Source organism: Acanthopagrus latus, chromosome 3, assembly GCF_904848185.1.
Source record: "Acanthopagrus latus isolate v.2019 chromosome 3, fAcaLat1.1, whole genome shotgun sequence".
Taxonomy (NCBI): domain Eukaryota; kingdom Metazoa; phylum Chordata; class Actinopteri; order Spariformes; family Sparidae; genus Acanthopagrus; species Acanthopagrus latus.
The window spans coordinates 18,058,290-18,076,792 of record NC_051041.1 but is presented as its reverse complement, the minus strand read 5'-3'; the positions used below and the strand labels follow the sequence as shown (position 1 = coordinate 18,076,792).

Sequence of the window (18,503 nt, the reverse complement as noted above, 5' to 3'; positions counted from 1 at the left end):
TGTGTGTGTGTGTGTGTGTGTGTGTGTGTGTGTGTGTGTGTGTGTGTCTGTGAAGTGTGGCGTGTGTAGATTTCCTTGATAAAGTTAAGCGCTTTGACGCAGGCCTGCAGATTCACAGCGAGGCACGTTTGATGGATTCTTTACGTGATGGAGACTTTTTGTAGAAGTTGTTCATGGAAGAAAAAGTTTTCTTTTATTCTTTTATTCTTTTTTGCTGAGAGATCAACATGTTGGCCGCCACCACGTATTCAGCGCATTCAGGCTGTAAACGGTGTCAAGTAAACACAACATGGGAACAAACAGCAGCAGGGAGGCTTTTGAGGAGGAATTCCGTTTTGTGTCTGCCACGTCGTTTTGTGTTTGGGGTTGAAAAGTTCAGATGACCTCTCGAAAAGTCACTCTCGCTTCGTGGTGACCTCTCGTCCGATCCGGCCACCAGGCAGCGGACCCGAAGCCACGAAACGAGGAGGGAAAACTGGAAAAAAATTTAAATCGTTTCGTTTATTTTTGGGACTCGTGGCCTCCAGCTTTTCTCGTCCTGTTTTTCCAATTAAGGTGTGTTTGACTCGATGCGCTTGGTTCTAATTTATTTTTTTTAGGCCGAATATGCGCGAGAACATCGCAGGGCGGCGAAAATCTGATATTATTACTCGAGTCTTGTGAGTTTTTGGCAGGAAAAACAAACAGGAAGCTTCATTAAAGCTCGTGCCTGGGCGGGTTTGCAGAAGTTGTGTTAATTGTCCGCCAACCACGACGCATTTAGAGCCAAGTATTTTTAGGAGCAGAGGCCTCCGCCACGGTGCCAAGAACTATTACAGACTATTTCTGGAGCGTTTTCTCAAACAAATAAGCGATTTAATCGGTGTTAAACTTTAAATAACTTATTGAATCATTTCCAGCAGCGCTGGATTGGTCAACTTTGAAACCTGGAATTATTCTCCTTTTTTTTATCTCACAGAAATTCTAAATTTTCCGAATTATTCACTGAAATATTCCAAACCATCCCGCCTACGTCCCTCCTTTTATTGCGCAGCTCATTGTTACGCAAAGAAGCAACAAAATACAGATCTGCGCTTTTTCCACTTTGATTTTGGGCGCACAGAAAAATCCAACAGGACGCACTGAGAGTGCGGCTATCTGGAAATTAAAACCCCTGCCAATAATTCAAAAGGAGAAATGTCGACAGGGCCCCATGTGCGGCGTACTGCCAGGCAGAGAGGCAGAGAGGCAGAGAGGGAGAGGAGCGCTGTAGGTTCATCTGGAGGTCAGCCACAGCACCAAGATAAATCTGCATCCTCTCAGAGCCACCAGCAGAGCTCGCTTTAGGCCAAGTTCACTGTCACCCTGCTGCATGGAGAGAGGGAGAGCGCTCGCACATCTACACACACACAAACACACACAAACACATGCACACACACACGCGCGCCTTCACGTTAATGACACGTTTGCTTGGCGTTGCCTATAAACATAATGCGTATAAATGAATTTACCGAGGGGACGCGGAGCCGGTGGAAACATCCTGCACCGGAGGAAAAGCCCGGTGCTGGGAGGGAGAGAGAGGGGGAGAGAGAGGGAGAGAGAGGGTGAGAGAGGGGGTGAGAGAGGGAGAGAGAGGGTGAGAGGGGGGGAGAGAGGGTGAGAGAGGGAGAGAGAGGGTGAGAGAGGGAGAGAGAGAGAGGGAGAGAGAGGGAGAGAGAGGGTGAGAGAGGGAGAGAGAGGGAGAGAGAGGAAGAGAGAGGGGGAGAGAGGGTGAGAGAGGGAGAGAGAGGGGGAGAGAGGGAGAGAGAGGAAGAGAGAGGGAGAGAGAGAGGGTGAGAGAGGGAGAGAGAGGGCGGAGAGGGAGAGAGGGGGGAGTCTGACTTCAAGTGTTGCCTCCAACAAAGACTTTTGGCTGCTTTGCTTGCTCTATAACGCTAATGAATGATTTGCATATTTTACAGCCCTATTAGTCTTGAGTGGAAGCCGATCGGATTTATCTTTTCACTCCCTCGTTGGAAACATCATAAAGCCACAATCGCATTTTAGGTCTTGCGCTGGCATCTTCTCTAATTATGAAATTTGGGAAAATGATCATCGCGATGGCAAGAGAGATACACATTGTTCAAATCAATTCTTTTTTTTTTGTTGTTGTTCGTTTCGAGAGGGCCAGATATCTCACCGGGCCGGGACAGATGAGAGGGAGATGGCTGCAGAAGAGGAGGAAAAATTGGGGTCAAAAGTTTACGCGCTGAGCAAGTCTCCGTCATCTGTTCACTCGGAGCGCGATGCCAGCCTTATAATAGCGATCTTGACTCTCCACACAAAAGACAGAATAGCTTTGAATTACATATGTTGCACGGTGCACTCCAGGTGAACCCTGAAAGCGCGGTGACCCCGCGGTTGGGACCGGGGGAGGGGACCCCCCACCCGCCCCCAGCAACAAGATTGAGTGGCTGGCGTTTTATTAGGGCGGTTGATTGGTGAATTTCCTTTGAATAAATTGCATTTGATATGTTTAGAGACGAGGGCAGAAATTTGCATTTTGAGGATTGATACTCTCGACCCGGTCACAGGGTAATGGGAAGGCCCACAGCCCCCCGGATTGAGCCCCCGGACCCCTTAAAAAACATTTAGCCCCGCTCTTCCTGATCAGCTGAATAGAAGCCTTTTAAGAAAAGCAGAAACGGGACAGATGTTTTTGTGACCCTCGGAGGGAAAGTTTTAAAAATCTTTTTCTTTTTAGAGGCGATACGTGTATTTTATTTTGGGCCTTTTTGGACAGTGAACGCAGCATTTCAAATAAATAACAACAAAAAAATGTTTTTAAAGCGGGTTAAAATGTTGAGCTTTTGGTTTTAGTCGTGAAGGCCGGATGTGAAATAAAAAAAAATAAATGAGGAGAAACAGAAAATAATCTATATTAATATCACTTAAAGAGTTTTAATTTGTTTCTCGCCTGAATCACGGAACTTCTTTAATGTAATCAGAACAACAAAACACAAAATAATAACACATTTCTGTTTTTTTTTTTTTGTTTTTTTAAAAAAGAAGAACTATTTAAATCACATTTAAATCAGAATAAGAAAAACTCATCCTGGATCTCTGTGGTAATAAATGAGCGGTGGAATCAGGCACGTTTCGATTTAATCAGCTTTTTATTTTCATCTAATTCATACAAAAAACATTTAATTTGACACATTTTCAAAGCAGCACACTTTTATTTTGTAGAAACTGAACACATCTGTGGAAACACAACACGCGGTGCTGTTTGTGGTCCACACACGCCACCACACGTCTCACTGATGTTCAGTCAAATGCAGAAAACAAAACAAACCAAATTTGTTCTTTCACACTTTTGAATTTATTGAATTTCAAAATAAAAGTTCCTCACTGGCGGCTGCAGCTGAATGTTATTATTTCACGCACAGTTTCCATTTTCAACATCAAGCATCAGTTGATTTGTTTAATTCAAACATGAAGTTCACATCCCAACTTCTTTAACCTCCGGACGTCTGTGTGCGACTTCAGCCTCATTTTTGTGTCTCTGTCTAAAATCTTCTGCTTCAGGACTCTGATCACAGCCTCAGCAGAAGGAGGCTGTTGACTCTCCAGAGGAAGTCTCTGCTTCTCTTCGCCTCTTTTCGCCCTCGCTGAAAGCCTGACTGTCATCCTGTTATTGGTCTATAATCAAAGTTTGCAGCTGCAGATAAAAATCTGTCGGTTCTGTCGCCTTTATCTCCTCTGTGGAGACCAACTGATGACACGCTGTGAATGAAAAGGCACAAAAAATATTACGAGTGTTTACCTTTATCATAATATTTCCATAAATGTATGAAAGGTGTTTTCTAGCCCGGATCCTTGGCACATCTTGAATGCAGCGGGGATTTTTTATTCCGGCCGTCAGGGCTCCGGTATAGACAGGAGACCTTGTGAGAGCCATCTGCAATCTGTCACCATCGTCACAGCACTTCTCTGATAATCTAAATTTACAGTAAACTGTCAGCATGATGTATAATGGTTAAATAGACCTTCACTTCACAGTATCTGCTCTGAAAGGGAACACCGTGATCCGGCTGTCCTTAGTTGTTCTTTCTTATTTTACGCGCGGCTGTGACGGGTCGAGCTTCAAATATGACGGGAAATTACTGAGATAGTGTGAATTGAGGCAAGAATGTTCCTAAAAAATACAGTGGTCAATTGGATGATCATCATTATGTTAAATTCTGTGTGATTTCCAGATGCTTTATTGCATTCAGACACACACACACACACACACTGCGCAGGGCCCGGGCAGATAACGGAGGTATTACCCGGACTGTTATCTAAAACGCCTCTTTTGCTGCACTGAATCGGATTCTTGAAGCCTTCGTGATAATCAGACGCATCAATACAAGTTGTTCACTGGCAGAATAAAAGGAGAGAAAGAAAGGAAAAGGAAAGGTGGTTCATATCAACAAGTAGAGTGACCTGTAAAAACACATAGCCGTTATTCACGCAAGGGTAACTTGGAGTAAGTGGATAATAGCCGAGCTGATCTGGCCCATATTTATACAGGACATATATATAATAGACTGGCAGCAGACTGTAAATTTAGATATCAGGTGAAGTCGTCTTACCGCTGACATTATGTTGACATATAGCCTCTCAGGTGGTCTCCTGGCCGCACGGATACAGTGAATATATGGAGGAAAGTAACATCAGCTGCCATTTACAATGAGTTAGGTGCGATGGAGCCTGTTGGACACACGAGAGAGGAGCAGCTCTGCCTCACTGCAACAGCAACACTGCTGTCATGGAGGAGAACCTCTTCAGGTGGACTGGAAACAAGAAACAAACAAAAACAAAACCAAAAAAATAAAAATAAAAAACAGAGGAAGAATTCACCTGCATCCAAAAACTGGAGGTTTAATAATGGAGGAGAAAAAAAAAGAGAAATTCTTGCTCTCTGTGAAGTTCTAGATCCTTTCTTCCACAAATCGAACTCTAAAGATACTTGGAGGCTCTTTTGCACATTTTTATAAATCCTCTGGGACCTTCCTGGGTGCTGACCCACGCTAAGTGCTCCCCCCACCCCCTCCCCAGCTCCCCACAGCTGAAACGGACCCGTGCAAAACTGAAGTCCAAGTCCGGGGTGAACCCCAGGTCACTGCGTCTAACAGATATGAAAATGTCGCCTCTTTGGAAAGAAGGGGCACGCCTTGTTGTTTAACAAAGACTGTCAATGGGCAAGATTAATCAGAAACAAAATGGAAACGGTGTCACTCGGGGGTCAGGCCAGAAGTTATCTCTGTTTAGAGGAGCGAATAGAAAAGAAAAGAAAAGAAAAGAAAAGAAAAGGGGGGCGACCAGGGAGAAAGGAAAGAGAAAGAAAAAAAGGGAGAGAAAAGAAAGCTTTCAATATTTCCGAAGTTTTGGCCTCTTGTTTCTGCACGCAGAGGCCTTGTTGACGTGGACAGTGTGGATGAGCTTTGTGAGGAGCTGCCGCATCTTCCAGGGACGCGGGTACAGTGAGGCGCCTCGGACATGGAGCGGGAACACGAGCTGGACGTGACGGCTGGAGGCGAGGAGCACGGTCAGACTCTCACGTTTCTTCTACATTACAAACACCAAGTCTCAACATTTTTATCAGTTTAAAAAAAAAAAAAAGAAAAGATATTTAAATATATATGAGACTGAACAGATGAACCTGAATTTATTTCCCTGTAATAACAGAATTAAAAGCTGTGATTTTTATTACATTCAGGATCATTATTGTTGTAATTATTGCTGTTGTTCTATCTTTGAATATTTCCTCCTGTAAACTTCTCCTGCTGTTCCAACACATGACAGTTTTATATTCTGAGTCCTGCTTGTTGACGGTGAAGTGTTTCTGCAGGAGGCGCGACACAGATTCCTTTAACATTTTGCAGATTTGTACAAAAATGTTGGCAAATTGTTTTGTGGAGAAGTTTTTATTTTTCTGAATTATATTTTTAAAGAATATAGACATTTCAGGTTTGGAGAGTTGCTGTGGATGTGAGCTCGTCTGAGCTGTGCAGAGAAATTCTGACATCCTGCAAATAGTCACGTTTAGTTTTGGCTATGAAAAAAGATTTGTGTCCTGCGAGTGTGTGTTCAGTGTGTGTTCAGGAGGGTTTGCATGTGATGCTGTGTGATGGCCGTGCGGTCTGAGCCAGATGAGTTTCGTGTTGTGTTGAGGGACAAACAGAGAGGGAAAAAATGGCTGAATTTGTTGATATGATCTGGGAATATTGGAGGAAAAATTACGCAGGCTGTTGTGTTGTGCAGCGTGAGAGGTGAGCGTTTCTTTCTGCTGCTTGTGTGTCACAAACGTGCATGAAGCTGATGTTTTATTTGTGATGCACATGTGTGGGAGGCTTGTGTGTCCGCGGACGGAGCAGCGGCTCGTCAGGACGCCTGAGCACCAGCGCTGTTTTCTCCCTCGCTCATTTGAATCGCCTCGCACCAAACATGAGGATTTGCATCCTCGTGCTGGCTCGTGTGTTTTCTGTCTGTGTTCACCTCTTTATTAAGATTCAACACATTTTCAACTCCAACAACAACAACAACACACACAAACACACACCTACACACACACACACACACACACACACACACACTGTCCTCCCCATCAGAAACAGCCTTTTGTCTGTGATAACCTTTATTTTCTCAGGGCTTGAATTTCCACTTTCTGTTCCAGAGGAGATGGATTTTTTTCCCTCTTCCCACATGCAGGAAAAGCCTCACCCACATAACTTTGGCCCCGCGCAGTAAACAAGTTAGTTGATTGGTTTTGCTTTATATACTGTGATTTAATAAGGAAAACACCAACGTAAGCCAGCGCGAGCAGTGTTGGTGGTACCAGTGCCATGCTTTCCATTGGTTCCTGTTTACATGATGCCCACAGGACACGCGGTGATTGGTGGCGCTTCACACGTGACCAGGCAACTTTGTACATTTGACAGGGAGTAGGAGGGTTTTGTGGAGATCAGAAAAACGACAGCGCGATAAAAATTAGTATTGTTGCACTTCACAAATTAATGACCATGAGTTCCTACTTGATAAACTCCAACTATATCGAGCCGTCCTTTCCTCCATGCGACGAATATCAGCAGAGCGGATACATCCCCAACCCCGGTGATTACTACGAGCGGCCAAAAGATACGGGCTTCCCCCATCACAACGAGCCATCCTATCCGAGGTCAAACTACACAGAATCGGGCTACGATTACGGTAACGTCCCCGCCACCGGACTCGATGATTTCGGCGACGGGCACCACGCACAGCCGCAGCCGGTTCCACAGAGCCACGGTCCTCGCCTCTCCGCGGCCCCAGACGGTGGCGCAGGGGCAAATGCCAGCAAAGACTGCAGCCTCGCCGGTGAGGTTTATCCCGGCGTAGCGAAGGGCAAGGAGCCGGTGGTCTATCCGTGGATGAAAAAGGTCCACGTTAGCAACGGTGAGTTATCGTCACGGTTAAACAGCAGAACCAGTGAGAAAACAGCCACTGGAACACACGCGAGCCCATTGAGGCAGCACTAGTAGCAGCCCTTACAACAGCAATTTACGACTATCGAGCAGCAGGGTCGGTAATTAAGGACCCTCGTAAATTTTATTGCCTGTGTTCGTCTGTCGGGGCCATGTGCCTTTGTTGCTTTTTAACCCAAACTACCTCCACCACTGGAGCCGAGCCAAACTGTAATATCCAACCCCGCTGTTTTTGTTAATCATTTCTAAGCTTGATCTGTCCCTGGATGCGAATGCTTGTACACTCGGCATCTCCACATTAAGGTCATGTCCGTAAACTGAGACGGGGCAGATAGTTAAAACAAACAGGGCGGCTGTGATTTCCCACCAAACCCAGACATGTTTTATAGATTTTTTTTCCCCCCGCATGTAACGTGTCCATGGACGGACTTAATAGCTTTGGAATAAACCCGCTATCAGCCTGCCTGTAACACCTGCTTGCTTTGCCTGTGTATGGCTCTTCTCTCCCCCCCTCCAGTCAGCCCCGGTTACAATGGAGGAGTGCCCAAGAGGTCCCGCACTGCCTACACCCGCCAGCAGGCTCTGGAGCTGGAGAAGGAGTTCCACTTCAACCGGTACCTGACCCGGCGCAGGCGGGTGGAGATTGCGCACACCATGTGTCTGTCCGAGCGCCAGGTCAAGATCTGGTTTCAGAACCGGAGGATGAAGTGGAAGAAGGAGCACAAGCTTCCCAACACCAAGATCCGCTCGTCCAGCTCGGCCTCGTCCTCAGCCTCGGGGGCCCAGCAGCAGCAGCAGCAGATCAAAACAGGCCAGCAGCTTGTCCCCACGCCGTGCACCGCAGGTCTATAGTGCTTGAACCCCACAAACCCCCCAATCCAGACTGAGATGGCAAATAACACAAGTGGAATTTGATGGACCGATTCTCAGTATTTTACACACATGGTGTTCCCTCTGCCATTGGGCCCCTGTCACGTCCTTTGTACCCTCTCCCTCTCCGCTCGCCCTCCTCATATAAGCTTGAAATTCACCTTTAATTGCCACGGTGGCAACTGAAGTGTTTATATATTTGTTTATTATTATGAAAGAAGGATAACGCACATTCAAAGTAGGACTTGGATCAAAAATGTATCATTACAGTTTAAAAATTGAGAGAGGTTAAAAGTAAATTTGGACTCATTTTTCTATGTTCTCTTTGAGTATTGTTTTTTTTTTTTTTCTATTATTGCTCATGGAAAGCTCTAATATACTTGAAAGATATTTAGCGAGACTCTAGATGCCTGTTAGACGGCTGTTATAGAGGCGAGGCATCAGTCAGAGTAACAGTGTAGTTTGTGTGTTTGAGTGGGTTGGTTTACTGTTGAATGTAGTCCAGGTGACTTTCACATTTAAATGTATATAGGCAAAATCATAATGAAGGCACAAATAAGCAAAAGAATTTTTTCGTCAAGTAGAATTCTGTTCGTCGGTGTCGTATGAGGTCTAGTTTTATTTGTGCTAGTCCGTCCCATGTTGTGCTGTGTTCTAAACTGTGAATATTTGTATGTGTTGTCTCAGTAGTGACCGTTGTGATGTAGGCTAGTCTAGGTTCAATCTGTCCTTGTGAAATAAATACGTACTTCACTTTATAAGGCTGACTCGGCTTTGGATGTTTTGTCATCGCAAGTACTGATTTGGTTTGTGCGCAAAATGTATTTTGTGAAGCCGTGCGTACTGACGTGCCAAATGTATTTATGTGCCTCTATTTTTTAAAATAGTTTCTTAATTTGGGGATTTTATTTGGCAATGATCAAAAAATGTATTTTTATGCTATTTGGTTTCATTCCATTTTTTTTTCGTTTCTTTAATTCAAAGAATTTAAATCTGTTATCCAGTGTTTGGAGATGCGTGCGTAAAATTGTGTCCGTGCGTCCGAGCATTGGATAATTTTCTCCACCACACTTTTATAATATCTAATATGTCTTTTTAATTTTATCAGATGAGAATAAAACTAAATGTACTATATTTAATGTTATTTGCGGAGAGGGTTGACCAGTGCGCAAAGTTTCCCTTAAAGTCGGATTTACGGAGATTGAAACGGTTCCAACATTTCCAGGTGTTTCATACGTGTAACCAATTCAAAGTGAAGTATGTTCCGTATCCAACAAACAGCCTGAAACGCGGTGATATGTCTGATTCCCTCACGTCGTTTAATGCTCAACTGGCTGAAATTCTAATCCGTAAAATCTGCATGAACGTCATGCGTATTTTCGCGGATAAAGACGAGCTGTGGTTCATATTAGGGAGGCAGATATCAGCTGCACGAGTGTTGCAGGCTTTGCTCCTGACACGGGAATCAAACCAAACCCGAATTGTTAAATGTATCCGGCCACACATATTGTTCTCACTCGCCATTATGAGGAGATCTGCAGCCAACCTCAGTGCACCAGAGTGTGAGTGTTGGTCACTACCTGCTACATCCAAACAATAGAGAGTTCAACCAGGGGACACGGTCGGCTCTGGCCAATCACCGCCTCAGAGCACTTCTTCTGACCCCTGACCTCTCGACACACACAGTGTTGGGATCATACATCAGCGCTGAGACCTCCGCGAGCTTTTTTCTTCCCATTTTTAAGATTTATCCAGCGACAGCGCGGAAACAAAAACGCTGTTTAGGTGTGAATCTGAGCCATGAATTTTCCCAAAATTATTCCTACAGACAGATCCTCCGCCATTCATCACAGAAACACCGCTGTCAGGCCGAGTAGAGAGGGCAGACATGAGCTGAAACATGCTGGCATTTTGCATATAATTTAACATGATTTTCAATATGTTTTGGCACTGATGGTTTCCGCTCAATGGATATGCCAATAATAATCACAATGAATGGGTTTGCAATGCATTTAATCGTCAAATAAACAAAACTGACAACCAGCAAGATTTCCACAGAGGACAGAATTTGCGCACATTTTACGCATAAAATCCTCGTTCGTGCGTTTTGTTGCATATTTCAATTTCATTTTTTTGGCAAATTCGTTTGCATGAGTGAAAATAATCCTGCAGAAATGCTGAACCCGTCTCTGCAGGCGCTGTTCAGCCCTCTGTGCTGCAGTCGCTGCAGACACGGAAGCCGTGCAGAAGATGGCGTTGAGGCTGATTGGCACCGGTTTTGCGCAGACTCCAAGAAGTCCAACTAGTTAAATTACAGATGTCAAGTCATTTGATTCGCGAATAGAGGTCACTTCCAATGTACTGAAATTTTAATTCGCCCGTTCACGTGACTTGTTGAATAATGAATGCCCCGGGGTCAGAAATAGATCTGAAAATCTGCCTTATTTTCATTTTGAAGTGATCCTCTGCAGGGTGCGAGTCAGATCTCTTCTCCCTTGACAGAACTCTGTCCGCTGGACACAGACCGTCATGACCTGTGAGTAGATCTGGATGTTTCTTGTCTTAAATTTTGTGGAGATCTTTAAAAAAAAATCTGTGTAAAATACCCCGGATGTGGAGTTCGCGTTGAGATCTTGTGCCGCAAATTCGTGTAAATTGTGATATAATCTTATCTTGTCCGGCTCGACACGGCTGCAGAGCGTCTGAGCTTTATTAATATCGCACTCTGATTATTGTAAAAAAAGCACAGAAATCAATTTTCTAAAATTACTGTATAATAAAACAGTTATCACATAATTTAATATGTAACAGGGGCTTAAACATTATGCATAAAAGATATTCGAAGCTTATATCTTATTTGGACTTTAAGTTAAAGTGATGAAAGACAGCAGGTTTAGTTTTTCATAACTTCTCAAATCTTCCACAGCAAGTTAGGATGATTAAATTTCCTCTCACTGTGTTAGAATATGTTCTATCAAGCTGAATAATTCTGCAAATGTGTGCACAATGACTAGATATTAAACATGTGAATGCAGAAGTGGAAATGTAGTGCAGGGAACTTTTTTGGAGGGGAAAGAGGAAACTCAGTCTCTGAAAGCTGATGTGAAGAAGAAGAGAAAGAAACAAGAATCTGCCTCCATGTTTGGAAACCTTCAAAATACTTTATGATCTCAAAGACAGAACGAAGCTCAACTGCTGTTTGTTTCCATTTGACTATTTTTCCAACTTGATCAGTGGATTAATTTCACTGCTGAATATACCCAGCGTTGCGTCAGCAGAGAGGCTGAAACTCTGACCTAAAGAAGCGTAAAGTTGTAACTTATCTGTGGTTTTGCAGAAAATGAGGCTGCCAACATTTATTCTGTCAATATACAAATGAGAGAAAGTGAATTTAAACAGCAGGAACTCTGCAAACAGCTTATCTGTTGCTCCAAAGAGCCTTTCAATGAGAGAGGGGGGCACAGTGGTGTATTTAGACCCAAGTTAAACATTAACAAAGTCATTACGCAACACTGTGTTTATTATTATTATTATTATTATTATTATTATTATTATTATTATTATTATTATTATTATTATTATTATTATTACAGCAGCAGCAGTAGTAGGAGTGTTATGAAGCTATTTTGCTCTTTTCTCCCCAGTATGTAACTGAGCTGTTGCACACAAGCGATGTAATGTGATATAATACAACATATATGATCTATATAATGCAGCATATATGATCTGGTGACAGTCGTAATAAAGAGCCAGCAGGTTCACCAGGAGCATTCAAACAGCTTTATTACAACCACCTTTAACGCACAGAAACCACGCCGTCCGCGTCCGTCTGCCTCCAGGAGAGATGGATCCAAGTCAGCTGAAGCGGTGATTCTCGCATTAGCCTTGATGTTGGCCGGTGTAAACCTCGCAGAAAGAGTTATCTTCGGCTGAGTGTATCGGTAACCCAAGCCTGGCTGTTAAGAGCTCCGAGTGTCAACATTGTGGGAAGATATGGACCGCCGTCTGGCCAACATCCAGAGCTCCGCGCCTCGAACTCCTCGCTGACAGCGATAAGGAGCTCTGATTTGTGTACATAACTGTGAAACATTTGTTTTATGCAAAAATCTGTTGAAATTCAAAATATAATCAATCAGCAACAACTTTTTAGCGAGTTTGTAAAAATTAAAAAAAAAAGTGCAACAAGAAGTGTGGAAGTGGGCTCCCAGCTGAGGGCCTCTGACTCCAGAATAACTCCTCACTCGTCTCCCTCTGCGCCTCTGCCCGGGTCACCGAAGAGTTCAGGTGCGGTGGCGAAAGGCGACGAGGGAGAAGCTTCTCGTGCACGGTCACGTCGAGCCATTAAATCCCAGTGACAGCTCCACATCTGCAACTGAAGAGGATTTAAAAAGAGAGTAAAATATTCAAACACATCTGTTTTGTTTGTTTTTAACCAGAGAGAAATCGTCTTCTCTTCACGGAAACCTGCGCGTAAAACGTCACGTTCAGCGCTGCTCATTAATATTCCTCCTCTTGTCTTCAGTAGTTTAACAAGTGCTGAAGGTGAATTAATAAGAGCTGCTCTGCTTCTGCCCCCGTCTTCAAAAAGTTTACCGCTCAACTTGTAGCTTGAGAGGACAAAGGCTGGTGGTGTGGGAGTGGGATGCTGTCTATGTCCGCCCCGAATGATTAATAGTTGTGGTGGGGATTTTTCCACGCCCGCTGCTCGGTGTTGACGGAAAACAAGCGCCAAACGGTGCCGAGATGAGAGAAGCTCTTCCGGGCTGTGGGACTTTGGCAATAAAGCTACCTGGAGTGGCTGATGTCTTCCATTTGGATGTGAATTCATTAATTTTGATATATATTTAGGCAAACTATAGCGGGGTAATGGGTTAGTTGGCGCCCCTCCTCACCCCCCTCTCCAACTCCCTGTGCACAAACCTGTAATTTTACTCAGCTGGTCATAGGAAACGCGTAAGCGCTTGTAGGTCGAATGGGGGTCCATGTAGTGATCAGCGGGGTCGAGCAGCCACTCTTTGGTTCTCTCACCTCCACTTTCCGCTCACTGACTGACAAGCACCCCTCACGACCACCAGGACGCACAGCCTCCTTATGTAGGACAGGTAAATGTGTGACTTTTTTCCTCTCAGTTTGGCGAACAGCATGCAGGCTTTTGCTGATGGAGAACCAGAGTCTGACTAAGTGGTGCTACAACCCGACTGTGGGACCTGAGGACGGGGGAGGGGGGCTCTCTGCAGCCCTGGCTGTGTTGTAAAAGAGAACAGAGAGTGATGTGGAATCATTATGTCAGCCTTAAATGGCGTTTTGTAGGGAAAGCCCTCTCCATCTCACATAGTGCGAATTATCACGCCGCAGTGCAAAACACTCAGCTTTTCGCTCGGGCTCGGAGCTGCACTTGAAAGTCAGCATAATACGGGCAGGATTAGCTCTTTCAGCCGCTAACAGGCTCCAAATATATGGCACTTTAAAACTGACAGAGCAGCCTTTCGCTCTGAATGGGCGACACGTGGAAAAGCTGCTTCTCTGCGAGAGACTTGCTCCTCTGCCAGATACATTGCAGTGTCACATAGCCCTCTTTTTTCTCCCTCCAAACTGATCCGTTTCTCCTCAGGGGCAATGACTGCCTCCATTAATGATTCACGGGCTCAAATAAAAGGGATTTAAGTTGACGTTGCGTCACGTGAGCAGGGCGCATAATACTAGCGCGATGTTATGGCACGGGGAAGAAAACCGGAGCCCCGGTCTGGCCATATGATGCTGATTATATGCGGGTTACCCCCACTTTCTGTGAGGGGAGTCCGGGCTTTGTAGTTTGTGTTTATCGAGGAGCAAAAGCAAAGCAGAGGCAGGCTGACAGAGAGACGATCCCGCGTTTGTGGATGTATTATACTGCTGTCACGGACGGATATGTTTTTCCACGCGGACAGAGTCAGAGCGCGAGCTTTGGGAGGATGGATTTTATTTTGAGGTATTTCCGCCGATTGTTCATTACTGTCGTGAGTTATTGCCGCGCGAGCCAGAGGTCAGTAAAAAGGGGGTCCTGGCTGTTTTTTTTTTTTTTTTTTTGCAGGGCGAGGAAACAGACAGGTAGCAGAGAAGCTATCGATACTCACTTAAAGGACAATATCTCATATTTATTACGGCGAATCAAGCGATACATAAACAGGCCAACAGAATTCACACACAACACGTGTAGGTTTGTGTTTAAGGATCAATCTGGGTCATTAGGACTCGCGCATTGTGCCATTTTATGCTTCCCAGGCTAAACATCATATCAAAGCTGATATTATTCTCAGTGTGAGCTCAGAACAGAGCAGCTGAGAGCCAAATATTTCTCCTACAATCACATTCTAATAACACTAGCAGACATTTGGATAAACAGGCCCGAGCGACCGTGTGTAAATAAAGCGGCCATTTAAATTTCACCTACCAAGAAAAGAAAACAAGCCGAACAGCGCGCGCGGCCGCTCCGAGGCGCAACAAACACACAGAAAAACACCTCGTGTCTTTACGTTTCTCTTATTTTTGTGCGTAAATGATACATCAAAGATGGGCTCCATGTAAAGCAGGAGGGGAAAGCGGCGGGGTTGTGTCGCTCCGCCAGGGAAACGAGGATATAATGGAAGACGGAGTGCCATCCAGGACCCGCGCGGCCGCGGTGAGGTCACGGCGCTCCAGCTTGATTTATGGGCGCGGGGACTTGGGGAAGATGGTGCGCGAGAGCTAATGACTGTTCGATCCGTGTGTGGAGAAAATGCAGCAGGGAGAGAACAAACAGGATATTTACATGGGCCTGATTTTATGTTGTTAGTGATTTTAGGCAGATGGAGAGAAATATTTGGATATCGTGTTGTTTTTGTTGTTTATGAGAAGAATCTTCACACTTTGACTTTTATTCCTGCTGCTGTTTATTATTTTCTGATGGTCTTCTGATTAAAATATTATTATTCCTATTTTTGCTTGACATTTTGCTGCAAAACGTTGAAAGGAATCTACATTTTGTGTCTCCTTGAAGCTGTGAAGATATTAATAATTGACCACAAAGACTCGAAGCCTGCTGTTAAATCTAAAAATTCCACCTAGACGAACAAAAATGAAAAACCCCTGAAAATGTTTTAATCGAACTGTTTTAGATCTGACTGAACCTATTTGACAGGTTTTTCTATTTAGCGCCATCTTATAAAAAGGCCTGTTCAATTACGCACAAGAACAATAGACTGATTTTCTCGCCACGCTGGAGCTCCTGCAAAATAAAATCTACTAACCAACAAACTCATATATTTTACTGGAAACATTAAAAGGTTGTTTGTCCCTGAGAGAAATTAAAAACATGTATTCCTCGTTGCAGAAATCCAGCCGAGTGAATTCAGGCCATCGCGCGGTCTCCGAGACACCTTGAACTGCCTCCGGTAAGTCCATATATCTTTATTGATTTGTGTTATGAACGCTTGATGGTGATATCCTTATTCAATTTCTAATAAGTACCACACACGCCCACCAAAGCACTCGCAGGGAAGAAGCAGCAGCTTATGGCTTGTACATTTCCTCGTAGCAGCAATACGACCAGCCCGAGAGCAATAATTCCTTCTCCTCCACTTGTCTTTGTGGTGTAATTTGTCACTATAAAAGTGACGAGGGGAATCGCAGCTCTTGGAGCGGTGCCTCGCTCCTTTCAAAAACTACTTTCTGTGAAAGCCATCTGCTTGGAGCTGCTACAGTTTGCTGCATTGAAGTTGTGAAAATGTTTTTTTCTTTCAGCAACATTTCAGATTTGTTTTCTCCTCGCAATGTTTTATAGTTTTTTTTTTCTTTTTCTTTTTACGCACCACCTTCGCTGACATTTAACCCTCCGCTCAGGGCCGAATTCAAGAGAGAGACGAATCAGCGTTTTAACACAAAGAAGTAAATAATTATACGAGGAGACTTCTCTGGTTTGGAAAAGAAAAAAGCAGAGTTGGCTAAAAAAAAAAACCCTCACGCGTGAATTTTTGTCCCACTCACCCTCCCACGCCGGCCGTGTGCTCTGCCTTTTAAAAAAAAATTGTGTCATTGAATTTTGTCCCAGAAGCTGCAGCTGTGGACGCGTTTACAGCCCGAGAGGACATAAATCTATTTTTCCCATTCTCCCTTTTGGCTGCAGAAGCCAGAGGGATTCCCCCAGCTGCCGGCTCTGCTCTGCTCCTCGCTGCACGTCCTCCGCTTCGCCTTTTGGTGATGAAACTTCTCCCCATTTTTCACGCCCTGCTCCCGGTGGGGTTTTTCCCTTGATATACACCGAACGACGGCTTTGATGTGAAGTCGTTGTGCTTTCTAGTCTTAAAAAAACAAACAAAAAACAAATCTGGTGTTGTATTTTCTCATCGAGGAACCCGTGCAGGCACGTGGAATACCTTGGTGCTGGGATGCAAACGAATAACGCGTCCTGGTGCCAAAAGATTGAGGCTCAAATGCAAAAAGATGCGGGTTAATGATTAAGCCGGTGCATAGAAGCCCTTTATGTCCCGTGGAAATGGAAATGCAGCATGCTCAGCGGCTGATTGTCCCTTTGTATTCTCCCTCTCACTCCAACGTCTCATCCACCGGGCTCATAATTCCCGCTGCAGGACGTGGAGTAAATAATAACAAAAACAGGTTTTAAAACTCTTAAAGGATGGCCTCGCATGCGATTTCCAACGCTGCGTTATTTTTTCTAGACGCGCTGCCTCGTTTGGTTGGGGGAGGAGGAGGAGAAGCAGCCACTTGATTTGAACTGGCTTTCCAAGGCGCTACTTAATTTGCATAATTTTTTTTGTCTATGGTGACGCTCTGGTTCGGGGCAGTTCACTGGTGTCTGCATGGTACTGGTGAAGGATCACATAGTCCAGCATTGCCTTTGCTGGCTTTAATATTGCTATGAAGCGCTGGCATTTGCTCTATAGCATGACTATAAATTCAATCCTGAGGCCAGATAACTCTTATCTCGCTGACCCGGCTGCTCACGCCTGCTTTCGTAATCTCGGTGTGCCCATCCACGTCGAGTAGGGGAAAAAAAGAAAAGGAAGAAAGGAAAGGGGTTTCTCTACGGCTCTTCCCTTTTTTTGTTGTGGCTGCTAATGCCTGCTGTATGGCAGGGCGCAGTCTGCCGCTGCTCCTGCTGCTGCTTCACACAGTCAGCCCAGCCTTTAAACTTTTTTCCTCTGGATTACTGCTTTGATCGATTTCGTCGCTGAATGAGAAAATATCGCTCGGTGCTCTGCATTCGTCGTCAGAGGATAAGGTAAGCAGGCCAGAAATAGGCTCCCCTCGGTTGTAAATGGCGGAGTTTGTGTGTCGCGCGGTGATTTATCACCGTATGACTTAGATCTCGGTTCAGGAAGAGTTCACACAACAGAGTCAGGCAGCCAGATTTCTCTAACGTGGAGCAGGCTGCGCCGCGTTAGAGGAGCTCCAGTCTGTCATTTGTCTCCCTTTCTCTGCCATTTATGACTATCGCAGGGTCTCGCCTGGAGATACAGACCACAAAGCTTTCTGATATCTTCTCCAGGTCATCGTGAGTGCAGATATAGTGAAGACACCTTCTTTCATTCTGCGGTTGAGCTGCGCTGAGGGCAAGCTCAGGGCTCATTTTCGACTGATTTGCTTCTTGTTATGCACGGCTGCACAAAGCCAGAGCTGTTCGACATTTTCATTTCCATTTCTTTGCGCTCATTTAATGGAAATGTGTTGTAGTTATGTGTCTGCTCCGGGACTATGATTTACCTATAGATTGTGTAATAGATAGGTGATCATTTCAGTGCAGCCTGCAGTGATAGAATGGTTATTACCGGGGTCACTTCAGACTCTGACACCAGGGCCTCTCAGATTCAACAGTCAGAGCTGAGAAGTTAGGAATTAAATCAAGTTATGTGTATTTTCTCTCTGTTTTTATTTAGTCTCTTCATCATCCGCTCCCTCCGTCTGTCCGACTGCGGTGATTAAATGTGGTGCAGACAAAAGAAGCTCGTGATTATAGAAGCAAATGACGCAAGGACGTTTCATACATCACCTTTTATTTAATTTTTATTTAAATCTTTTGCTAATTATAATTGTAATTATTTCCATTATTACTAGGTTTGATTATTATTATTATTATTAGTATCATTATTATTATCATTATCATTATTATTATTATTATTATTATTATTATTA

General features: G+C 44.4%; 2 protein-coding genes and 1 long non-coding RNA gene across 7 annotated transcripts in view; 2 read left to right on the top strand and 1 right to left on the bottom strand.

The window, feature by feature from the left end:
• Positions 1-18,503, top strand: part of hoxa3a (homeobox A3a) — a 32,942-nt gene that overhangs the window by 7,145 nt on the left and 7,294 nt on the right. Inside the window, exons 3-4 of one of the 5 annotated variants that reach the window (XM_037091986.1) lie at positions 5,415-5,551; positions 15,685-15,745. The gene's annotated coding sequence lies outside the window, so the exon portion shown is untranslated. Of the gene's footprint in view, positions 1-5,195; positions 5,552-13,468; positions 14,305-15,684; positions 15,746-17,427; positions 17,593-18,503 lie in introns of those variants that run through there. The other 4 variants (XM_037091987.1, XM_037091989.1, XM_037091988.1 and 1 more) reach the window with 4 other exon arrangements.
• On the bottom strand, positions 2,941-4,727 carry LOC119016422. Its single transcript, XR_005074143.1, has 2 exons — positions 4,596-4,727; positions 2,941-3,744 (listed from the first exon to the last, which is right to left on the bottom strand). It is a non-coding gene; the product is annotated as an uncharacterized LOC119016422 (long non-coding RNA).
• On the top strand, positions 5,574-9,478 carry LOC119016283 (homeobox protein Hox-A4). The gene is made up of 2 exons (XM_037092063.1): positions 5,574-7,437; positions 7,984-9,478. The coding sequence occupies exons 1-2, from the start codon at positions 7,020-7,022 to the stop codon at positions 8,316-8,318; spliced, it is 753 nt and encodes a 250-aa protein (XP_036947958.1). The 5' UTR covers positions 5,574-7,019; the 3' UTR covers positions 8,319-9,478.

Bases quoted from the DNA above. Each gene is read 5' to 3' on its own strand.
- LOC119016283 (XM_037092063.1), top strand. From the start codon at position 7,020: ATGACCATGAGTTCCTACTTGATAAACTCCAACTATATCGAGCCGTCC. The intron at 7,438-7,983 runs GTGAGTTATCGT...CCCCCCCTCCAG, and splicing joins AAAGGTCCACGTTAGCAACG to TCAGCCCCGGTTACAATGGA.